The 24,322-nt window shown below is 44.9% G+C and overlaps 3 protein-coding genes across 5 annotated transcripts in view; 2 read left to right on the top strand and 1 right to left on the bottom strand.

The window, feature by feature from the left end:
* GLS2 (glutaminase 2) overlaps positions 1-11,718 on the top strand; it is a 95,548-nt gene extending 83,830 nt beyond the window's left edge. The window contains exons 13-18 of one of the 2 annotated variants that reach the window (XM_033936030.1): positions 3,354-3,485; positions 3,587-3,679; positions 6,248-6,309; positions 7,006-7,082; positions 7,160-7,223; positions 8,376-11,718. In XM_033936030.1, the coding sequence (XP_033791921.1) occupies positions 3,354-3,485; positions 3,587-3,679; positions 6,248-6,309; positions 7,006-7,082; positions 7,160-7,223; positions 8,376-8,532 (585 nt within the window). In that variant the 3' untranslated portion in view covers positions 8,533-11,718. The remainder of the gene's footprint in view (positions 1-3,353; positions 3,486-3,586; positions 3,680-6,247; positions 6,310-7,005; positions 7,083-7,159; positions 7,224-8,375) is intronic. The other variant, XM_033936031.1, reaches the window with a different exon arrangement.
* A 3,978-nt stretch (positions 11,719-15,696) lies between these two features.
* On the bottom strand, positions 15,697-18,367 carry SPRYD4 (SPRY domain containing 4). 2 transcript variants are annotated; one of them, XM_033935758.1, is made up of 3 exons: positions 18,120-18,367; positions 16,990-17,549; positions 15,697-16,685 (listed from the first exon to the last, which is right to left on the bottom strand). In XM_033935758.1, exons 1-2 carry the CDS (start codon positions 18,202-18,204, stop codon positions 17,011-17,013), a joined length of 624 nt encoding a protein of 207 aa, XP_033791649.1. In that variant the 5' UTR covers positions 18,205-18,367; the 3' UTR covers positions 15,697-16,685; positions 16,990-17,010. The 2 variants fall into 2 exon arrangements, with proteins under 2 accessions (XP_033791649.1, XP_033791648.1); XM_033935757.1 differs by having other exon boundaries at positions 15,697-17,549.
* Positions 18,368-19,653: 1,286 nt separating this feature from the next.
* Positions 19,654-24,322, top strand: part of MIP (major intrinsic protein of lens fiber) — a 52,528-nt gene continuing 47,859 nt past the window's right edge. Inside the window, exon 1 of the mRNA XM_033938704.1 lies at positions 19,654-19,963. The gene's annotated coding sequence lies outside the window, so the exon portion shown is untranslated. The remainder of the gene's footprint in view (positions 19,964-24,322) is intronic.

Here is a 24,322-nt window from a genome sequence, read left to right as displayed (position 1 = left end):
TGAAGCAGGCGGGCTAGTCGGTGTCCGAAGACGTTCTTACCCCTACTGGTCAGATGGAGTCCATCTGGTCCCTGAAGTCCTTGTAGCGCTTCCCATGGTTTAGGAATCCGAAGTTCATATTCCTTCCACAAAGGAAAAGAGAAAAATACATACAAAAGAAAAAGTCCACCACTTTAGGCACTCATAATTGCTGCCTGAAGATCTGTGTTCTGTTACTTTTTGTTTGGAAAGCAAAAACCTTCTAAGTCACAAAAAGCCCACCCTGTCAATCAAAATACAGGTTCTCTTTCCCCTTTCTTTAATAAGCAGGTTCTCCCAAATTGTGGTAATTTCAAAATTCTAATAAGCAGAACATAAGTGCAGCTCACTCTTGGCAGGTGAAATAAAAGCTTCATTCAGGCAAACACAAAACAGTAACTCAGTTATAAATTCCCTTGATTGGATTTTCCAGAAATTCACTGACCACTTTAACTGGAGTTCCACTCCATTCTGACTCTCAGCCTTGCTTGTCAAAACATTAGTAGCAAACACCAAAAAGAAATGTAATGTCCGTAATAGCAAAACAGAAGCCTTTCATTTTCCTCATAAAGGTTCCCAGCTGAACCGTGCAGCAGTTTATATCACAGTCTTCATGCTTTCTTGAGGCTGCAGGAGTTCCACAGGCAGTTCAGAGGTGTCCATTTCCTCAATTCCTTTTGGATCATTAGTGGTTTGAAGCAGAGGTTGCTCTCCATCTTCAGCTATTTCCACCTCGTTGCCTTGTCAAGCATCTAGTGGACTGTTCCACTCCCCATGTTCCTGCCTCCCCTACTAGTTCAGGGCTTCCTCCTTAGATACCCAGCACCACGCCCACACCTCCTGGGAAGGGGGATGGGGTTTAGCTCTCTAAAGAACAGAGTGTGGCTTTTCCTATCCTCTCTTCACAGGGGCTGTCTTAAAGGGACATGCTTCTTTTTGAAAACTACAAAGTTGCCAGGCTTTGTAACAGGTTAAGGGACTTCCTGACTGTTACTACTGGACAAGTCCCTGTCCTGTTCTTCCTCACTCTCTGAGGAGTAGGCAGATGCCTCAGAGTTTCTGGTATTAATTTGGTCATCTCTTTTGACCAAGGGACATGTTGGGAGGGAGTTCTAAATCCCTCTGGGACAAATCCAGAACTGGTCTTGGGTTTGTCACAATATTCAAAGGCCTAGTATTTATCATTTATTTTTATTTCTAGCCTGTCCTCCCTGAAGCTCAGAACAGGTTACATGAGAACATTCACAATGCAGACACTTTACAATGCAGACATTTTACAGAAATGAGTGTCATGACTAGTCAAAAGGTAGTGGGTACATACGGTGAAAAGAGTTGAAAATTTACAGACTTCAGCACTACACCCCAAATTGACCATTTTGCTCACAAGAAGAAAAGTGATTACATACGTCTTTGTAATGCACTCTCCGCTTTGAGAATGCCCAAAAAGATCTTGCACTACTTACTGCGCCTCTGGAACAAACTACCTACCCACATAAGATCATTAGAAGGTCTACTGAACTTCAGGAAGGCAATAAAAACTCACCTCTTCCCCTGACCCTCTATGAGAGTACGCCAATCAAATTCCTTGAACCTTCTGACAAAGTGCCCTGACCCTCCACTGTCTCGAGTCTCAAACGCTATGTGCTTCATCCTATGTCTGACCATGCCATGTTTTCTCATACAGTGTTCTTCCACATTCTGTCATACTGTTCACCATCTTTGTCCTGCTATACTATATACTATATAGCCTTACTGGGTCAGACCAATGGTCCATCAAGCCCAGTAGTCCATTCTCACGGTGGCCAATCCAGGTCACTAGTACCTGGCCAAAACCCAAGGAGTAGCAACATTCCATGCTACCGATCCAGGTCAAGCAGTCTTTCTCAATAACGGACTATGGACTTTTCCTCCAGGAAGTCCAAACCTTTCTTAAAACCAGCTATGCTATCCACTTTTACCACAACCTCTGACAACGCATTCCAGAGCTTAACTATTTTCTGAGTGAAAAAAATTTCCTTCTGTTGGTTTTAAAAGTATTTCCCTGTAACTTCGAGTGTCCCCCAGTCTTTGTAATTTTTGACAGAGTGAAAAATCGATCCACTTGTACCAGTTCTACTCCACTCATGATTTTGTAGACTTCAATCATATCTCCCCTCAGCCATCTCTTTTCCAAGCTGAAGAGCCCTAACCATTTTAGTCTTTCCTCATACGAGAGGAGTTCCATCCCCTTTACCATCTTGGCCGCTCTTCTTTGAACCTTTTCTAGCACCACTATATCTTTCTTGAGATAAGGAGACCAGAATTGAATGCAATACTCCAGATGAGGTCACACCATGGAGCGATACAGAGGCATTATAACATTCTTGGTCTTATTAACAATCCCTTTTTTTTAAATAAATCCTAGCATCCTGTTTGCTTTTTTGGCCACCACTCCATATTGGGCGGAAGGTTTCATCGTATTGATTACGATGACACTCAGATACTTTTCTTGGGCGCTAACCCCCAAGATGGACCCTAGCATTCGGTAACTGTGATTCAGGTTATTCTTCCCAATGTTCATCACTTTGCATTTGTCCACATTAAATTTCATCTGCCTTCTTTACCTACTTTGCCACCCTAAGATCATTAGATACGATCACCCCTAAGTCCTGCTCTTCTTTCATGCACAGAAGTACTTCACCCACCATACCATGGGTGTAATAATGGGGGAGGCCACAGGGGCCATGGCATCCCCAAAGATTGGCAGTCGCTGGTTGTTTCCTGCCCATCCATCTCCCTCCCGGCACTGTGCTTTTAAATCTTCAGGCAGCTGCCGCACAGCGTCAATGAGCAGGCCTGCCCCAGAACTCTTCATGCTACTTCCAGAAGCAGGCCTGCTTGTTGACGCTGTGCGGCAGCTGCCCGAAGATTTAAAAGTACAGCAGTGGGAGGAGGTGGGTGGGGGAGTCAGTAGCAGTTGAGAGGCTATGCTGCAGGATTGTGCTGGTTAGGGCAGAGCCTCCTCCCCTCCCCCAAACAAAATGCTATTCCACTGCCTATACCTTATACTATACCATTTTTCCCTTGGATTTTTATATCCCAAGTGCTTGATCCCTCCTCATGCTATTCATATGCACAGGTGTATCTACCCTATTACAGAGTAAAGGAGCATCAAACCTCAGGAATTTTTTTTTTTTTTTTAAATAACTGCCTGGGTGCTGCTGAGATGTCCCCTTGACCTTGAGTACCCTTACAGCATTTTCCCAGATAATCCATAAAAGAGGGTTAGAATACAGAACAGAGAGCTGATCATTGCGGAGGGGGGGCTGCTTAACCCTATTTTTTGTGCTCCACAGGTGGGTCTGCCAGCAAAGTCAGGTGTGTCAGGAGCTGTTCTCCTTGTGGTACCCAATGTTATGGGGGTCTTCTGCTGGTCACCCCCTCTGGATAAAGTGGGAAACAGCCTACGAGGCATTCAGTTCTGCCAAGTGAGTTTGCTTCACCAGCACACTGACATACAGCAGATATGAAGCTGTGAAACACATTCCTATACACACACTGACAGCCTTTATTTTGTTTTCTGCCCTAGGAACTAACCTTACTCTTCAACTTCCACAACTATGACAACTTACGGCACTGCACTCGGAAGCTAGACCCTCGGCGGGAGCATGGAGAACTCAGAGTGAGGACCCAGATCACAAGTTGCTGCCTTTTAAGACCTAACAAGAATCTCACCTTCCAGCACTGAGGAGATTGAGTTAATACAGGGAGCAGGAGGTGACAAACCTCCCAAAAATTGCAAAGGAAGGTGGAGTAGGGAGGTCTTTTTTACCCTGCTTTTTCCTCTTGGGAAAACAGATGCTTGAGACCCAAATCCCCTTGTTGATAAAGAGGATTAGAAGGAAATTTCCTCCAAGGCGAACCCCATAAGTGTTCAACTGGCAGCAGGGGGCACTACTGCAGAGGCAGTTGTTCTCTATCCTCCCCTCTTCCCTCCACCATCCCCACCCCAACACTGCGAGATTTGAGCACATTGCTTATAGGATGTATCGTACCCTCCACTTCTGACTAGTGCTGCCCGATTCAAGAAAAAAATTTTTGATTCGATTCAGCCTATTGAATCAATTTTTCAATTCGATTTTCCTGCCCAATTGGTGTTTAGTTTTTTTTCAAATATCCTGGTGGGTTTATTTTATAGCCTCTTCACCCTCTTTGCCCTCTGCTACCCACACTCTGTGGTGTAAACAAAATAAACAAACAAAAAAGACTTTTTCTCTCTCTGTTAAATCCTAGCTCATGTTCATGGTCAAACACCAGCTCTGGCAGGATACACATTTCAAATCTGACATATTGTAATCACAAAACAGAAAGTAAATTTATTTTTTCTACCTTTTGTTGTCTGGTCATTATTTAAATCATGTTGGTCCCAGGCTCTGGTTGTCTTCTGATAATTCACTTGCCAGGGTCTCCTGACCATTTGTTGTTTTTCTCTTTCTCAGTGCTAACCATCCATCTTCCATCTCTCCTCCCCTTCGGTTTCCCTTCCCTCCCCCAGAGGTCTGGCATCTTTCCTTTTTTCATCTCCATCCCTGCAGCTGCAGCAGTGGACCCCACCATCCCCAGATCCACCATCTGTCCTTTTCTCAACTACCCTTTCATCCAGCATCCCTCCTTCCCCACCACCCCAGGGTCCATGAGCTCTCCCTTTCTCTTAACCAACTACCTCCTATCCAGTATCTCTATCCCCCCGCACCATCCCTTGTGTCCAACTTCTCTCTCTTTCTGTTCCTTCCCTCCCTAAATCCCATTGTCCACCATCTCTCTCCCTCTCTATTTTTAGACCCATTATTTCTTCTCCCTCCCTCCCTCCCTCTTCCAGACCAGTATATGCACATCTCTTTGAACCTCCCCTTCCCTCCCTCCGTGTATTTCTACACCAGGGTCTGACCCCTCCTTGAAAGCCTGATCCTCCCCCCCGAAGGCCTGCATGTTCCCCCTGGCCTCCCGAAGTTTCAGCTAATTACCACAGCCTACAGAGAGGATCGCTGGTGCTGTAGCGATCCTTGCAGGCTGCTGTCCTCAGCAGCACTTTCCCTTTGCCGCGGTCCTGCCCCTCCTCTGACATCTGGGGCAGGATGGCAGCAGAGGGAATGTGCTGCTGAGGACGATAGCCTGCAAGGATCACAACAGCACCAGCGATCCTCTCTGCAGGCTGCAGTAATTTAGGTAAGAGCTAGAGGCCAGGGGGAAGCCTGAGGACACTGCAACACTTCCCGACTGACCCTCTCGCCCCTAAAGCAGGAATGGCAGCGGCAGTGGACGGCCAGCAAGAGGTAGCGCTGCCATTTCTGCTTTAGAAGACCTAAAGGTACGGGGAGGAAGGTTAGTCACCAAATCGGGAGGCCAATTTTTTATTTTTTTTAAGGAATTGATTCAAATCGATTCACCCGAAGTGAATCGGTGAATCGATTTGAATTGGAAATCGGGCAGCACTACTTTTGACAGTACTACACTACCTACTTATGCCATAAGACCTCAGCGTTCTAGCAGCAGTGATTCTTATAAGAGCCAAAATTAACAGGGCTCAATAAAAGGCAATTATTCAAATCATAGCACCTGCTATTGCAGCTGACTGGTGCAATCCACAGATTTTCAATGACATTATCCAGATAATACTGCTGAAAGTGAATGCAGACTATCTAGAGAGCAGCATGGCAATCCGGCAGCAGAGCTGAAAGTTATTCTGAAACTAGCATTATTCATTCAGATAACTTCGGACAGGAAAAAGCTAGTCTTAAGTAATCCAGCATGTCATCCGAATACTGGTGCTGAATATCACCACTATTTGAATCAGTGATTCTCAACTTAGTCCAGTTGAGACACACCTAGACCCATCAGGTTTTCAGGATATCCACCATGAATATGCATGAGAGAGATTTGCATGCACTGCCTCCTTGGTATGTAAAATCTATCTCATGCATATTCATGGTGGATATCCTGAAAACCTGATGGGACTAGGTATACTTCTAAACACTGGGTTGAGAAGCACTGATCTTAATAACAGCAGTGATCATAGTCTTACCCAGGTATCGGGGTGCTGCTATAAGTTTATGTACCACAGCCACTATTTAAAAGAAACACTGACCTGATATTTTTACAGATGAATCAAAGTCCAGCACAGGTGTGTGTGTTTTACCTTGTTTTTTTCACCCCCTATCCCATTAACTCTTCTGTGTCTCTGTCTCACCAGAACCAAACCATGGTGAATCTGTTGTTTGCTGCCTACAGTGGTGATGTGTCGGCACTCAGAAGGTAAATGTAGCTAACAGCAGCATGGGTGCAAGGTGACCCTCACTCAGGACATAATATCCCCAGAAACTACCCCACCCCTTTCTCCACAAAAGACAACCCATCTCCCTCCCATCCCTTTAAGGTTAGGCCCTTCTTTGTCTCCATGAATTTACTCATTTCAAAATTAAACACACATCACTTTTACCGTACCATCTGAAAGCTCACAAGAGTTCCATCAGGAATGAACAGGGAAGTTGAAGGCTTGGGACTAGATGTAAAGAATGACGTGGTGACAGAATTTGTCACCGTCTCCGTCCCCGCAGATAATGATGGGAAATCATCCCATGTCAATCTTTAGTGAACCTCAGTCCTTCTACACCAGAATTCTTCAGTGCAAGGCTTGAGGGTCAGGGGTTATGCTCATTTATACTCTGATTCTTCCCTCTCTCCTTAAAGAATGACATGGGGATGGTTTTCACGGGGACAAATTCTGTCACTGTGTCATTCTCTAAGGGTCCCAACAAAATATGGGAGGGAGAAAGAAACACATTTAGGGTGAATTCTGGTTCTTTTCAGTATAAATAGTTACAGCTTTCTTACCAGGTAAAGTCCCAGGATCCGTTTGCTCCTCCCTGTCCATTCTCTCGCTGGGGCTCACTAGATGTGGGATTTGAATGGGCCAAGTACTCTGTTGTGATGTCCATTTTCCCTTTACAGATTTGCCCTCTCTGCCATGGACATGGAGCAAATGGATTATGATTCTCGGACAGCACTGCATGTGGCTGCTGCAGAAGGTACTGTACATGACCTGCTCTGATTGTCCAGATTTTCAAGTAGTGCACTGATCGTGGCTTTTTTTTCTTGGTATTAGGGCACACAGAAGTGGTGAAGTTCCTGGTGGAAGCCTGTAGGGTGAATCCATTTGTTAAAGACAGGTAAGAAGTTCAGGACCGGAGCAAGACTCAGACAAAGGGAGACTTAGGATGCTCAGCACTGCATCACTCATTACTAAGAACATTAAAGAGAGGTATTCCACATTAACTATGGGGTCAAGGGTCACCATATGTCCGTAGGTGGTTTTAGCCACTGGTAGCTAATTCTGAAGACGCTCCTTTTTGAAAAAGTTTTTTCTAGTTTGATGACTCTGAAGTTGTGAGGGTTTACTAGAGCAGCAGTTTGCAGAATGTTTTATTCTATTTTATGGTTAATTTTTTCCCCTAATCCATGCTATCCTTTATAATTTTTTGAATGGAGTTCCTTTCTTTTTACATTTTAATTGTAATTTTGTAAACTGCTTTGCTATAGCCTAAGGAAGGGCAGCATATTAAATAATACTTAAAACCATAAAACATATTCATTGTCAGGACTATGTCAGTAAGTGGTGGCACCAGGAAGATATGTGGGTATGGCCAATATTCAATGCTATACCTAACTGGGCAAAACCAGGATAGCCTTCTGCATTGTCTAGCTCAGGGGTGGGCAATTCCAGTTCTCAAAGGCCAGAATCCAATTGGGTTTTCAGGATTTCCCCAATGAATATGCATTGAAAGCAGTGCATGCAACTAGATCTCTTGCATATTCATTGGGGAAATCCTGAAAACCCAACTGGATTCCAGCCCTCGAGGACTGGAGTTGCCCACCCCTGAGCTAGACAATGCAGAAGGCTATCCTGGTTTTGCCCATTTAGGTATAGCATTGAATATTGGCCATACCCACATATCTTCCTGGTGCCACCACTTACTGACATAGTCCTGACAATGCAGGTACTGGCACTGAATATCGCTTGTGCCTGCCTATCTCCCTTCTCTGGCCCAACTCTACCCTTAGCTTGCCCCTCTCCTATGGAAAGAGCCACAGTGGTCTCTGTCAGCAATCAGTGGCACTACCTGATGAATATCAGCAGATGGCCATGAAGTGCAGTTTCGGCGGGCAGAAATCTCTCCTGCCTGGTTAAATCACTTTGAATAGTGACCCTCTGTGTGTGAGGAATGGTGAGGCAAAAAATAGAAGGAAAATATGAACAGATTGCTGCAAACATTACTCCAGCATGGACTGAACTGCCTCCCTCTTCTCTCTCACGGCTATAGGTGGGGTAACATCCCCCTGCAAGATGCCATCCAGTTTAATCACCTGGAAGTGGTGAAGGTGCTGCAGGATTACCAGGAGACCTATAGTATGCTCACAGTGCAGGAGGAGACTACAGTGGAGGACATGTCAAAGGAAAATCTGGAAAGCATGGTGTAGTACATCTGTGCAGTGTTTCAAGTGTGTTATGCCAGCACTTTTTCCTCACACTTATCGACATATTCTGCCCCTTGAACTGGCCTCTCTACATATTTTTCTATATAGCCCTTTGTTCTTTCAATTACAATATCTAACACCCCCCATCATGCTTCAACTATTTATGACCCAAATGCTGCTATCGTAAAAGTGGAGTGGTGCTGATGCAGAACTGAACTACAGCACCATTGTTATGTAGAATGTGAGGAAGGAAGAGAAAAAAAATTTGACACAGACTGGAAAAACAAAGACAGGATTTTTGCTGTCAGTTGCTTGTGATCTTGATCAAGCCACATGCGTCTCCATTGCCTCAGGTACAAACTTACCCACCCCCTTTTTACTAAGCCACGATCGAGGTTCCTACCACAGCCTGGAGCGCAAAATGCTCCGATGCTCATAGAACTCTGAGCGTCAGAGCATTTAGCACTCCAGGCCACAGTAGAAATCTCTACCACAGATTAATAAAAGAGGGCCTTATATTGCATACCCTCTGGGGAAAGGAAAATATGGTATTTGAATGTAACTTAGCTTGAACTATAGAGGAAGGTGTGAACTAAATCAAAGTTTCTGTTTCCTGTAACCTCACACTGGCTGGTGGAACGATCCATCTTACAGAAAAGAGTGGGGCTTCTTGAAGACTATGATGTTATATATAGCACTGTGATATCACAAAGAAATGGGCAGCAGAAAAAGGACAACGGAGAAGTATCTTTATCCATCCAAATATCCACCATCAATAACAAGAGGAAAAGATAATGCTTCTAATTGATCAATTAAAGAAGAAATGCTTTTTCGTGAAAGGACTGGCACTAAAATATAGTATTTCTTTTTCTAATTTGCCTCAGGTGGCAGTGACACTTCAAATGAAAAGGAACATTTTCATGGAATGAGTAAATGCCATTCTCTTCCTCCCCAAGTCACACATGAAATGAATTGTTAAGGTTTTTGCTTTAACTAATTATGGGAAAGCTGATTCACATATCTCACTGCTAGCAGCTCCTACTGCCTCTACCATCCCTGCAGCAATTCCAGGGGCTTTTCCTACCCATGACCAGTGAATAGAACTAAACAAGAACTTCCTCCAGCATAGCCAGAAAAGGAAATGTACCAGAAATGCTCCACAATAGAGTACTTCTATGTTCTTTATTTGTACAAGCCAAAGATTCACACAGGCATACATCTGTATTTAAAAAAAGAAATATTACAAAACTCTTTCCATTGCAGGAAGAGGAAACAGACATCCAGTACTTTGCTAATTTATAAAGATGCAAATCTCAAGCAAAGAAAGATTTGTTCACATTAAAGTGTTTGCTTGTGGTCAGCATGGAAAGTTTGTCAGACACAGCAGGAGACAGATGTTGCAACCTGAAGCTGTATCAGGTGTCTGCCTGCCAGCAACTGAGTGGTACAGGTGATAAAAATGTTTGCATTTTGCCAAGGTGTAAATAAAAAGATGTTCTGATTGTAGGCAAGGCCAAACATGATGCAAAAAGATAGCAGGCATGCAGCCACTTCTGGAGTGAATTATACACACCCTTTAACAATGTTCCCAAAGCAAGTGAGCCATCGTGTCATGAACCCCCACCCCCTCCCTTATCAAAAAGTTCCCCTAGAGGTCCATGGTAGTAGTAAAGCCATGATTGGAACCCAAGGCTAACTTCTCTGCAAAGCATCTCCCAGCAAGTGGAGGGGACAATCACACTGCCCCCTTCCACCAAATACTTTTGTACTATTGCACCTGGAAGACTGTTTCCTTACCAATAATACTAGTTTATTGCAATTATATGTGGGTCATGATCAGCTCTACACACTACGAGCTGCACCAGCACTTTACAAATAAGAGAAAATCAAAAAGCAGAGTTAAAGGGTGGCGAGAGGTCCCAACTGAAAGCATCATTCCCTCTCGCCCAACACCTGGTTAAACTTGACACTTTCTTGAAAGGTAGCATCTCTGAAATTCTTTAAGGCATACTATATTAAGTAAACACAGAAGAGTGAGTAGCAGACACCTTCAAAGGTGTGTCTGCAGAATGTCATGAGCATAGCTCCTCAGAGAACTGATATAAGGACCAGATATACCAGGACTGAGTGTCTTTATAACCCACCATGACAGTAAGACAGCTCAATGAAAAGGAAACATGCAGTTACATGCAACACTGGAATTAAAACGGTATACTGCTCTGGTTCTAATTCGGCCCATGTCTCTTTACCGCTCCTTTTGAATGGAGTAGGGGTTTGCTTTGGGGTTTTATTCCTCAGTATACCATGTGCTTGTCAGAGAGTTGCCCAGTCCCAGACTGAAGATTTTAGGCCAGTCCTGGTTTTGAACTCAACCCAAAACAGTGTGTGATTTGTGGTGCCCATTGCAATCAGTGGTGCAAGTCCAATAATCCAGGACTGTCCCAAAATATCCAGCCTGGAGCTGGGTATCTTGGCACCCCTGTCAATAGAGCAGATTAGTTAGTTCTAAGCTGACACTTCTGAATACAGCACAGCGGTGATGAATGCCTAAAGGCACCTGCTGCTCAGTCTAACTGATTTCTCTCTAAGAGGAGCAGACTCATTGCCTTTGTGTCTCATGCTGGATCTGGAAGGTAAGTGTCACAGCAGCTGCATCTTATGCAGATTTTGAGAACTGCTTTAAAAGTGTTGATGGGGAAAACAAAGATAGAGTTATACCTGCACCTGTTCCCACCCAGCCCTAGTTCTATGAGAAACTACGGCAGATGCTAGAACAAGGCTTCACAGATCTGTCCTAATGGAAGTCACAGTTGGGTTTTTGGGAAATCAGATATGGGAGATATGGCACATGCAAATGTATCTCATGAGTATTCATTGTGAACATTCTGAAAACCTGAACAGCCAGTCAAGTTAACCAGTCTGAGGCTGGAGATTATGGAACAGTTCTGGATTTCTAAGCACTTGATCCTGGTAAACTATGGGACTTGCAGTACTGATTTCAATGGGCATCAGGTACTATACATCCCACAATGCTTTGGGATGTAAGTGCAAACCCTGGACCGTCCCAAAATCTCTAGCTTAGAACTGGATAACTTGACATTTCTGAAGGTCACCTGGACAAGTTGTGGACATAACTAATGACTTCTCAACAAAGAGAAATGGAAAGTAATCAGGTACAGACTAGAGAATGACACAGTAACAAAATTAATCACATTCCTGTCCCTGTGGGAAACCATCTCCATGTTATTCTTTAAGGAGAAAGGGAAGAATCATAGTATGAATAGGAACAACCTCTGACCCCCAAGCCTTGCACTGAAGAATGCCGATGTAGAAAGACTGAGGTTGAGATAGACACTAAAGAATGAAACAGGACAGGAACAGTGATGAATTTTGTCACGATTTATTAGGAAAAAGCTATGCATGACTGCTTCTAGCCAGCAGGTATTGTATTAGTATACTCACAGAAGTAACATTTTCACCACTATTGAAATACTACAGTACAGTCTCAATTATCCAACTTTCACTAATTAAATCATCTGGCATATTTGACAAACCCCCCCTTTTTGACTTCACTGCATCACCATTAAGAAATGCTGCTTCTCTTTCCATTTTCCAATGTAGCATAGAGGGAAGTTTTTGCTCCTGAGACAATTTGTTTTGGACCCAGGCCTCTGTTTTTACTATCTTTATTTATGGGCCATTCCATGTTAAGTGGTCTAGGGCTCTAGGCCTCCCCATTTGACCCTCTCAGAAGTTTGAAATATAGAAATAGACGGCAGATAAGGGCCACGGCCCATCAAGTCTGCCCACTCTAATGACCCTCCCTATTTATCTTTGCGGATAGATCCCACATGTCTATCCCATCTGGCCTTAAAATCTGGCACGCTGCTGGCCTCAATAACCTGGAGTGGAAGACTATTCCAGCGATCAACCACCCTTTCAGTGAAGAAGAACTTCCTAGTGTCACCATGCAGTTTCCCGCCCATGATTTTCCACGGATGCCCTCTTGTTGCCGCAGGACCCTTGAAAAAGAAGATATCTTCCTCCACCTCGATGCGGCCTGTGAGATACTTGAATGTTTCGATCATATCTCCCCTCTCTCTACGTTCCTCGAGTGAGTAGAGCTGCAACTTCCCTAACCGCTCCTCGTATGGGAGCTCCTTGAGTCCCGAGACCATCCTGGTGGCCATTCTCTGGACCGATTTCAGTCTCAGCACATCCTTGCGGTAATGCAGCCTCCAGAATTGCACACAGTACTCCAGGTGCTGTCTCACCATGGATCTATACAGTGGCATAATGACTTCCGGTTTACGGCTGACGAAACTCCTTCGTAAAGTTGATGAAATTTTTACTAGAATAGGACATGCAAGGAATATGTGCAAAGTCTTCAACAGTTAGGGGCCACCTTTTTTTGTTCTATGGAAGACAGTGGAAGAAACATTAACTTTTGGTTCAGATTGTGGAAAGGATAATTGCTCAACCAAGCTAAAAGTCATATTTCTAGTACAACTTTTGTGCTGAATCCAAATATACCACTCAGATCATGGGTGCATGCTTTGGTATATCACTGGGGGACCACAAAGCTGATAAAAAAGTTTGTCGTGGAATGCACAGGCAAATATTTGACACAACATAGCTTCTGAACAGAAAGCACAATAAAGCTCAGATTCTAGGAACTTTTAGGTACACTACGCTTTTCTGAGATAAATCTATTAATATTGTTAAAAAAAAGTTTTGCAAATTATTACGTATATTTAGTCATATCACAACTGTACATCTGCCAATCTCTTTCTTGCACAATTTGAAAGAGCAATTTTTGGGCTACAAAACTAATCAAGCCATATTTCTGACCTGCTATTCCTAACAGCTTAAAATAGGCCTGAAAGTACACCAAAGTTTCAACCTGTGTTTAGTATTAAAATAGGTTGGAGATGTAGACAGGCACTGCAATAATGAGAAAAACTTTAAACTGGAAATTTGTGGCTTTCTAATAACTGTAAATTTTTATTAGGACAAAAAATAAAGTTATCAAAGAACAGTATGGTGAGAAAAGAGTAACAATTTCAAAGACAAATCGTGTTTTACAATCACTTCAAATGCTGCTTTTCATGTGACTACCCCGAGTCCAATGGCTTGAATTTGTCAAGAATAGTATTGCCTTCCTGTTGAGGTTTCAAGAACCATATGTTCCTTGGAAACCCCACACAGTATCTTTTTTAATTTGCCAATGAGAGATTGAACAGGTCTTTGTGGGTGTTAATTCTAAAGCATAAGATTATTTTAACTATATTATTAGATATCAATGTGCTTTGATTCACAAGTTGGCCAGTTAGCAGCCCATGGCCCAAAACCTATGTCACTACTGCCCCCCCCCCTCTTTTTATTAAGCCACAGTTGAGGTTTCTACCTCGGCCCGGATGCTAAATGCTCCAACACTATGAGCATTGGAGCAGAATCTGAGCATTTAGGCCCTGATTCTCCAAAAGTGCGTCCCGATTTTAGGCAGCTGTAGACGTCCTACAGCTGTCTAATCAGCCAATCGGGATGCACGTTTTTTTAAAAAAATGCTCCCCAAGCAGGCCGCTCGGGAGAGGCGTCCTATACTAAACGCCGATTCTGTAACCGGCGTCTTTAGAGAATCGGGTTAAATTAGACGCGGCCGCTATACTTATGGCAGCAAAGGATCTCCCTGCTGCAATATGTATAGCGGCCGCGGTTGTTGCGGCCGCCTGTCCCATCACCGACAGGAGAATGCCTAACTCCTCCTGTCAGAACCCCGAGCCCCCTCCCCCCCAAACTCATAATCGCCGACAGGAGGATGCCCAACTCCTCCTGTCGGAACCTCGGACCCCCCTCCCCCCCAAACTCGTAATCGCCGACAGGAGGATGCCCAACTCCTCCTGTCAGAACCCCGGACCCCCCTCCCCCCCAAACTCGTAATCGCCGACAAGAGGATGCCCAACTCCTCCTGTCGGAACCCCGAGCCCCCTCCCCCCCCCAAACTCATAATCACCGACAGGAGGATGCCCAACTCCTCCTGTCGGAACCCCGGACCCCCCTCCCCCCCCAAACTCGTAATCGCCGACAGGAGGATGCCCAACTCCTCCTGTCGGAACCCCGGACCCCCCTCCCCCCCCCAAACTCGTAATCGCCGACAGGAGGATGCCCAACTCCTCCTGTCGGAATCCCGGAACCCCCTCCCCCCCCAAACTCGGAATCGCCGACAGGAGGATGCCCAACTCCTCCTGTCGGAACCCCGGAACCCCCTCCCCCCCAAACTCGTAATCGCCGACAGGAGGATGCCCAACTCCTCCTGTCGGAACCCCCTCCCCCCCAAACTCGTAATCGCCGACAGGAGGATGCCCAACTCCTCCTGCCGTAAAGCCAAACGACCCCCCGCCCCAACTAATCTCCCTCCCCCAACTAACCTTTCAATGTTGGTCAGCTGGACGGGTCTTGCTGCTATCCAGCCGACGAGTCTGCCTCGTGGAAATGAGACGGCACGCCCCTTCCCGGCCCATCCCCGCTAAATCTAAGGCCTGATTGGCCCAGGCTAGGCACCTTGGCCAATCAGGCCTTAGTATTAGTGGGGATGGGCGGACCCACTATGCCTAAGGCCTGATTGGTCCAGGCTTCTACAGCCTGGGCCAATCAGGCCTTAGATTTAGCGGGGATGGGCCGGGAAGAGATTCCAGAATTTTACTTTATTTTTAAAAATTCCCTTCATTAGTATACACTAGAATAGATGACATGTATGCCACGTATGCAAGAGTCTGTCAATGTTATGAGTGTCTCTGTGCTCAGACAAGCATCATTCTTTAACATGATTGGTCCTTGAAAAGTAACAGGTAGTAATTTTATTTGTTATGCCGTAGTTATCCTAATTTGAACAACACAACAATAAAGGTTTTGTTACCGTTTGGATCTTCTTATCTTTGCGAACTTGGATTTTCAGCTCTTGACAGAAATTAAATTTTAAAAAAAAGAACAACTGCAGATGGTGGATGATGAAATGCGTATTTGCTTGTCAACTATCAAGCCATGTTTTGAGTTAATTTGCACTCAAAAATCAAGCGCATACATTGCATTGATTAGCAATTCTATTCTATCTACCATACTTTAGTTTCACCGTCATTACAATTACCTAGACATAGCTTAAAGAACTTTAAATAACTCAAATGTAATTTTTTGTTGGTTTTGCAATTTTATAATTTCAATTATAATGTGCAGCAAAAAACCATTTGCTCTGTTTAGTGTGCCACAGTTTAAAAAGTTTGCGAGACACTGGATTAGAGGTAGGTGAGGACAGAGGGAATGGCAACAGATATGAGTGCTTTTACAAGTTGGAAGGGTAGGGATTTTAACACTACTCAAAGTTTTCTGTGCTGTCTCACTGGAAGAGCACATGCCACTACACATGTTGAATGCGATCTGACAGATCCTAACCCAGAAGCACTCTTACCTTCAATGTAGAATGCAGCTTGGTGCTAAAACAAACCAGAACAGGCCAGGCCAACAGGTGCTATACTAATATTAGTCCTCTGACCTAATGTCACAGGATCCCATAGAAAATAACTGCTCAGGCTTTACAGGGCACTGTTATAGGTCTATTAATATTCCTCCAGCATGCATGGGTCTTTCCCTCAGGAAACGAACATCATCTGTATAAAACCAGAAAGATGTGAACCAGGGAGGGAGAGCATGGAGATTGATTCTATTGTTCTACTGTTTGACAGGGACTCCCTCTACAGGTAGGAAGTGAATGATATGTACTGACAGTTAAACCACATACATTTAACAAAGCTTAGCAGCCCCATACTTATTGCCATAAAATGTCAAAGGGCATACACCCTACTGCAATATTTGCAGGGACCAGTACATCTCTGTGTAGCATAGCATAGCATACTAAATTAGGAAAAGCAAGAAAGATAGAATTTAAATTGCAAGGTTTAGAAGGACAAGGACCAGTTTTTTTTGGTTTTGTTTCTTTTTTTTTACATTGAGGTTGCAGCTGAAACAGTTCATGGGGCAGCAGAAGTGCTGTTCCCTAATTTACATGCTGGCAGCTTTCATTGTTTAATTTTCCAACCCACCCCCGCCCCTCCGTTACATTTTTAAAAGTTCAAAGTGCTGCTTAGCTGCCAGTCATTCTGAAGTTCTGCATTTAAGTTAAGTACAATCTTCCTGAATGCAATCATCATTATTTTTGGACTTTTAAAAATTCTGCAAAACACTTCATTTAAGTATTGAACATTTTTCAAGCCTTGTCACCCTCAAGAGTTGGACTCATTTTTACTAAAACACTATGCTATGATTTGAAATAATAACTCTTGTTTCAAGAGAGGGTTTCCTCCCCCTCTTTAGAGTTACAAGCCTCTGAGCAGAGTTAGTTTTATGAGTACTTCTCTTGGAGGTTTAATTAGCTCGAGTCAGTTCTCTCTATTGCAAGTCATTCTGAAGAGGCACATGAGGCTATTAAAACTACAGAAACTCAGGCACAGCAAGTCCAGAGTGTGTCAGCAACTCGCCATCCCACAAGCCAAAAGCAGGCACCACAGGGCCACGGAACTGGGCAGCAATTGAGTGGATCAGGGAGTTCTTCTCTGCATCTACCAGGCTCAGCTTTCCAGCCTCATAGTCCAGGAGAAGACCCACCTTGCCAGGGTGCCCAATGTTCATGATGGGCATGGTCTTGTTAGCCAACATAGCATGCCACCTCTTGTGGGAGTAGGCAAACACCCAGGAGCAGGTACTGACTCCGATGCACTCATCTCTTGACATGTCAGCATCTGCTGCCCCGATGCGGAACTCCTGGGACCTCTTCACAGTCACCTCCCAGTAGTGACGACCACTAGTTACAGGCACATCTCCCAGGACCACTGCCCATTCCCTGAATCGTTCCAGGTTTTGGGGAACCTTAGTTGGATCTAACCCCATCATACGATACATGACACCTGTGTCCTTTTTAAATAGATCCAGGCTGCTGTGGGCTGTCCTTTCATCCAGCTTGAAGCTGATGTCTATACAAACAAAAAAAAGTTAAGAAGCATTGCTTACTTTGCTGATCAAGGGCCGAGCCATATGACACCCCCCCCCATTCAAATCAGCAGCACCAGTGCTGTCAAGTTACTCAGTTCTAAAGGAAGGACTTTTAACAGTCTTACTGCATTTTACATTTCTCTTCTGAAATCACATGAGACTTCACTCCCCACCCCCAAAAACCAAACTCGTGTAAAATGTCCCCTTGAAATGATCAGAGGCAGCTCTATAGCATCAACAATTACCTCTTACCCCTTTCTAAAGCAGCGCTCCCCGCTATCAAACATGCGCCAAACTACCTAAGTTGTCCAGCAAATTCGCATTTGGGAGTTATGTAGGCCGTGCCCTATTCGTGCATTAAAAACAAGCTCCTGCGGCAAGCCCACCCCCCTTCTAAGCCACGTACAGAACCCGCAGGGACAACTGAAAGAGGATGCAACCTTCCCACCCCCCCCAAAAATGAAAGTCAAATCTTCCCGCCAGTTAGGGAACCACCGAATAAGAGAGTCACCACCTTTTCCCTCCCCCGCCCGAAGCCTAGCGTTACTTACAAGTGGCCCGCGTGCCAGCGACGTAACCCCGGAGCCCGACCCAGCTCCGCCCGCCTAGCACCCGCACGGGCGACGCCGCCGCCATCTTCCCTTTCTCGTACCTCCCTTCAGCGCGCCCCAGACACCTTGGAACGGCGCGCTGGAAAGCCAGGCCCTGGCGCGCCCTCTCGCTCCGCCTTGTTCGCTGCGCGTCTGTAGCAGAGGAGGGGAGAGGATGAAAGCCGGAGGGCTGACGCCACGTTGGCTGCTGCGACTAGGAAGGGGCGTTGTGAACAGCTGGAGGGGAGTTTTTGTGGACAAGAAAGAAGCAGGGCCCCTCTAGCCTACTGTTAGATATAGTGGGACTCGTACATAACGTGGCCATTTCTCTTTTTTTTCCCCTCAAAACGGGACAGGACCCCCGGATCCTATTAAATATAGTGCAAAATATAGACAGCAAATATAAATTCTTAAAAGTGACATATTTTGATCACTAAATTTAAATCATTTTTTCTACCTTTATCTGCTGATTTCATGACTCTGGTTGCACTTCCTTCTAATTGTGCATCTTCTCTTTCATGTTTTTCTCTTTCTGTCTCCCTGCCCCCCTGCTTCCCCTGCCCCCCGACAAGCCAAGACACCCTGCTTCCCCTGTCCCCGACAAGCCAAGACACCCTGCTTCCCCTGTCCCCGACAAGCCAAGCCACCCTGCTTCCCCTACCCCCACAAGCCAAGCCACCCTGCTTCCCCTGCCCCCCGACAAGCCAAGCCACCCTGCTTCCCCTGCCCCCCAAGCAAAGCCAGCCTGCTTCCCCAACACACCATAGCCAAGCCATCCTGCTTCCCCTGCCCCCCCCAACGCACCCTAGCCAAGCCTGCCTGCTTCCCTGATGCACCCTAGCTAAGCCACCCTGCTTCCCCCACGCAACCTGCTTCCCCTGCTCCCTGACAAGCCAAGCCACCCTGCTTTCCCTGCCCCCCCGACAAGCCAGCCTGCTTCCCCTGCTCCCAACAAGCCAAGCCAGCCTGCTTCCCCTGCTCCCAACAAGCCAAGCCAGCCTGCTTCCCCTGCCCCCAAGCACCCTGCTTCCCTAACTCAGCAACATCAAGGCGTGTTCAGTGACTGCACTGCACACATGCCAGGCCTACAAGTCTTCTCTCCGCACCCCCCCCCCACACACACACACACACAAACGTCAATTCTGACGTCGGAGAGGAAGTTCCGGGCCGGCCAATCGCTGCCTGGCTGGCCTTGAATTTCCTCTCCAATATCAGAATTGACGTCGGGAAGAAGGCTTCTGGGCGGCAAGCAGCAGCGGCGGCGGACCAGAGGGGGTGGTTTGAATTGGCGCTGGAGGGAGGCTGGTAAGCAGCAGCAGTGGCGGACCAGGGGAGGGAGGGTTGAATCGGGCACTGGTGGGAGGCTAGCTTTAGCGTGGCAGGGAGGGAGGGGAAGCGATCGTCTGTCCTGTTGTCCCCGCGCACAGCTTTGGGACGCTGTCCCTGAAAACGGGACATTTTGGCGTCCCGAAGCTGTGTATAGGGACAACGGGACAGGGGATCCAAAAACGGGATGGTTCCGTTCAAAACGGGACGTATGGTCACCTTACTCATACAGAATAGGAGAACTGTGAAATTTTGTATTTTTTTCACTCAACCAACAGTTAAGTTCTGGAATGGTTAACAGAGGATGAGATAACAGTTTCTAGTGTAGCAAGGTTTAAAAGAGGAGGAACAAGTTCATAGTCTGCAACTGAGACAGACATGGGGGAAGCCACTGCTTGTCCTGGATCGGTAGCATGGAATGTTGCTACTATTTGGGTTTCTGCCGGTACTTGTGACTCGGCTTTGACCACTGCTGGAAGGTAGGATACTGGGCTAGATGGGCCATTGGTCTTGAAAGGTCACTTGGACACACAAAGACAGAGGCGTGAAGAAGGTACAAGAGGTTTATTTACAGCATGCCGGACTCTTGTGCAGTGAACAGCCTGCTTACAAGAGTGTTAGAAACAGGAAATGCACGGACTTTTATTCCCTTTTCACTAAGCATATGCAAACTAATATATGAAAAAACTACAATTTTCATTTGTTACTTCTATAACTTTTCTACAATTGTTATTGGTCCTAAGCCAGCACTTATGATAGGTTCAGGGGTACAACTTATAGTCCTATAGGAAGCTATTTCATTTCTCTGCTTATCTAAGCCTTGCAGTTCTAAATGTTACATGTTCAGGAGGGCAGGGTACATCATGGCTCAAACTCTTATCTATTTAGCTTACAATGTGGTAAGGTAAGGACATACATTTCAAGCTGATGATGTCAAATAGATTGTACACTGTTTCCAGCTATGTAGGCCAGAGCAGTATTTCAAACAACAGTTAACCATTTCATGACCCTACAGTCTGATGCAGTATGACTATTCCTATGTTCTAAAAACTTAGGAATGGCAATGGTATATACAAAAGCGTGAATGCTGGAATTGGAAACCATGTGATTCTCATACTCTAGAACAGTGGTTTTCAACCTTTTGACACCTATGGACCGGCAGAAATAAAATAATTATTCTGTGGACCTGCGGTTAAAGAACACTGCTCTAGAGGAAAACAAAATTAAACAAAAACAAGCTTTTGAGCTTATAAGCCTGTTTCTCACTGTACTAAAAGATTTAGATCTAACTCTGGCATATGCAAAATGTGGAGGGGGGGGGGCAGAGGAGGGGACTCACAAGGTTACATAGTAACATAGTAACATAGTAGATGACGGCAGATAAAGACCCGAATGGTCCATCCAGTCTGCCCAACCTGATTCAATTTAAAAAATTTTTTTTTTTTTTTTTTTTCTTCTTAGCTATTTCTGGGCGAGAATCCAAAGCTTTACCCGGTACTGTGCTTGGGTTCCAACTGCCGAAATCTCTGTTAAGACTTACTCCAGCCCATCTACACCCTCCCAGCCATTGAAGCCCTCCCCTGCCCATCCTCCTCCAAACGGCCATACACAGACACAGACCGTACAAGTCTGCCCAGTAACTGGCCTAGTTCAATCTTTAATATTATTTTCTGATTCTAAATCTTCTGTGTTCATCCCACGCTTCTTTGAACTCAGTCACAGTTTTACTCTCCACCACCTCTCCCGGGAGCGCATTCCAGGCATCCACCACCCTCTCCGTAAAGTAGAATTTCCTAACATTGCCCCTGAATCTACCACCCTTCAACCTCAAATTATGTCCTCTGGTTTTACCATTTTCCTTTCTCTGGAAAAGATTTTGTTCTACGTTAATACCCTTTAAGTATTTGAACGTCTGAATCATATCTCCCCTGTCTCTCCTTTCCTCTAGGGTATACATATTCAGGGCTTCCAGTCTCTCCTCATATGTCTTCTGGTGCAAGCCTCCTATCATTTTCGTCGCCCTCCTCTGGACCGCCTCAAGTCTTCTTACGTCTTTCGCCAGATACGGTCTCCAAAACTGAACACAATACTCCAAGTGGGGCCTCACCAATGACCTGTACAGGGGCATCAACACCTTCTTTCTTCTACTGACTACGCCTCTCTTTATACAGCCCAGAATCCTTCTGGCAGCAGCCACTGCCTTGTCACACTGTTTTTTCGCCTTTAGATCTTCGGACACTATCACCCCGAGGTCCCTCTCCCCGTCCGTGCATATCAGCTTCTCTCCTCCCAGCATATACGGTTCCTTCCTATTATTAATCCCCAAATGCATTACTCTGCATTTCTTTGCATTGAATTTTAGTTGCCAGGCATTAGACCATTCCTCTAACTTTTGCAGATCCTTTTTCATATTTTCCACTCCCTCTTCGGTGTCTACTCTGTTACAAATCTTGGTATCATCTGCAAAAAGGCACACTTTTCCTTCTAACCCTTCAGCAATGTCACTTACATACATATTGAACAGGATTGGCCCCAGCACCGAACCCTGAGGGACTCCACTAGTCACCTTTCCTTCCTTCGAGCGACTTCCATTAACCACCACCCTCTGGCGTCTGTCCGACAGCCAGTTTTTGACCCAGTTCACCACTTTGGGTCCTAACTTTAGCCCTTCAAGTTTGTTCAACAGCCTCCTATGAGGAACTGTATCAAAGGCTTTGCTGAAATCCAAATAAATTACATCTAGCATATGTCCTCGATCCAGCTCTCTGGTCACCCAATCAAAAAATTCAATCAGGTTCGTTTGGCACGATTTACCTTTTGTAAAGCCATGTTGCCTCGGATCCTGTAACCCATTAGATTCAAGGAAATACACTATCCTTTCTTTCAGCAACACTTCCATTATTTTTCCAACAACTGAAGTGAGGCTCACCGGCCTGTAGTTTCCTGCTTCATCCCTGTGACCACTTTTATGAATAGGGACCACATCCGCTCTCCTCCAATCCCCAGGAATCACTCCCGTCTCCAGAGATTTGTTGAACAAGTCTTTAATAGGACTCGCCAGAACCTCTCTGAGTTCCCTTAGTATCCTGGGATGGATCCCGTCTGGTCCCATCGCTTTGTCCACCTTCAGTTTTTCAAGTTGCTCATAAACACCCTCCTCCGTGAACGGCGCAGAATCTACTCCATTTTCTCGTGTAACTTTGCCGGACAATCTCGGTCCTTCTCCAGGATTTTCTTCTGTGAACACAGAACAGAAGTATTTGTTTAGCACATTTGCTTTCTCCTCATCACTCTCCACATATTTGTTCCCAGCATCTTTTAGCCTAGCAATTCCATTTTTTATCTTCCTCCTTTCACTAATATATCTGAAAAAATTTTTATCTCCCTTTTTTACATTTTTAGCCATTTGTTCTTCCGCCTGTGCCTTCGCCAAACGTATCTCTCTCTTGGCTTCTTTCAGTTTCACCCTGTAGTCCTTTCTGCTCTCCTCTTCTTGGGTTTTTTTATATTTCATGAACGCCAACTCTTTCGCCTTTATTTTCTCAGCCACTAGGTTGGAGAACCATATCGGCTTCCTTTTTCTTTTGTTTTTATTGATTTTCTTCACATAAAGGTCCGTAGCCATTTTTATCGCTCCTTAAAAAGATTTCTGCTGACCTAGTAATTGGAAGTGTCGTCTGGGTAAGCTCACACTGATTCCTCCGCCTCCCCTCAGCCCCTCTCTAAAGCAGAAAGTTTGCTGAACAAAATGTTTATGCTACAGATAGTTTTAAATAATACAAAATAGCTGAAAGGACTGAAGTATGCAGTGGTTGATGGTATCTCAGCTATCAAGTACTGTACTTTCAACATAAAGGACTTCTTTATCATTTAACTAATGTTCCTGTGCAAACAGCATATGATTCCTTACAGATGGGTTGTGTACCCCAACTCAGAAGTTGGATTGTAGAAGTAGAGAATGACACGGGGAATTAATTTGTCCCTATCTCTGCCTGGTCAGCCACATAATCCACCCCTGCCAGAATGACAGGTGGTTTGCCCCCCTGTCATTCTGGCAGGGGTGGATTATGTGGCTGACATTATCTATGATATGCTCAGAGTTATGAGTAAAGTCTCAACTAAAACAATCTCCACCTTCAGAAATGCTGGATCGGGCAGTGGGAGGGAGATTCATTGTCTAAACCTAGTTAGAGCAGACTCCCATTTAAGGGTCAAATGCTCTTTGGCAAAGGATTGGACAACTTGATGACAGATGACTTGCCTATTGCACTGGAAAAAGAGATTACATTTCTCCCTCCGTATTCGCGGGGGATACATTCCAGCTATAGCCGCGAATATGGAAAAACCGCGAATATGAATTGTATTTGTTAATCGCGTTTTTTTGTAAAAAAAAAATAGCGGTTTTGTTAATAAAACCGTGAATAACATATAAAATTCATATTCGCGGTTTATGGAAGGGACTACAGTACAACTAAATACTATGTTAGTGGAATAACGATACAGTACTGTATATATTAACTGTATTTATTGAATACTGTAACAATATTTATTGAATACAAGTACTGTAAATCTCAGGGTAAACAGAAAAAGTTCAATACAGTACAGTACTGCTTTCCCAACAAGGAAAAAAAGAAATGTTCAAAACTTAAAGTGCAATACTGGAATACCTATACAGTACTGTACAGTAATTAGGCAGTGTCTTCATCCTCATCGTCCTGTACAACTACCGCAGGAGAAGGTGACGAAGCTGAGTGAATATTGTTAAAAGTTTAACTTTTTTTACATTACAGCAAAAGGAAAGGAGCATTAATCATGATGTAATTTTTGGGGGCGGAGTC

The sequence above is a fragment of the Geotrypetes seraphini genome, chromosome 3 (assembly GCF_902459505.1).
Source record: "Geotrypetes seraphini chromosome 3, aGeoSer1.1, whole genome shotgun sequence".
NCBI classification, from domain to species: domain Eukaryota; kingdom Metazoa; phylum Chordata; class Amphibia; order Gymnophiona; family Dermophiidae; genus Geotrypetes; species Geotrypetes seraphini.
Note: the sequence above shows the minus strand (reverse complement) of the source record. Positions and strands in the feature narration are given on the sequence as shown.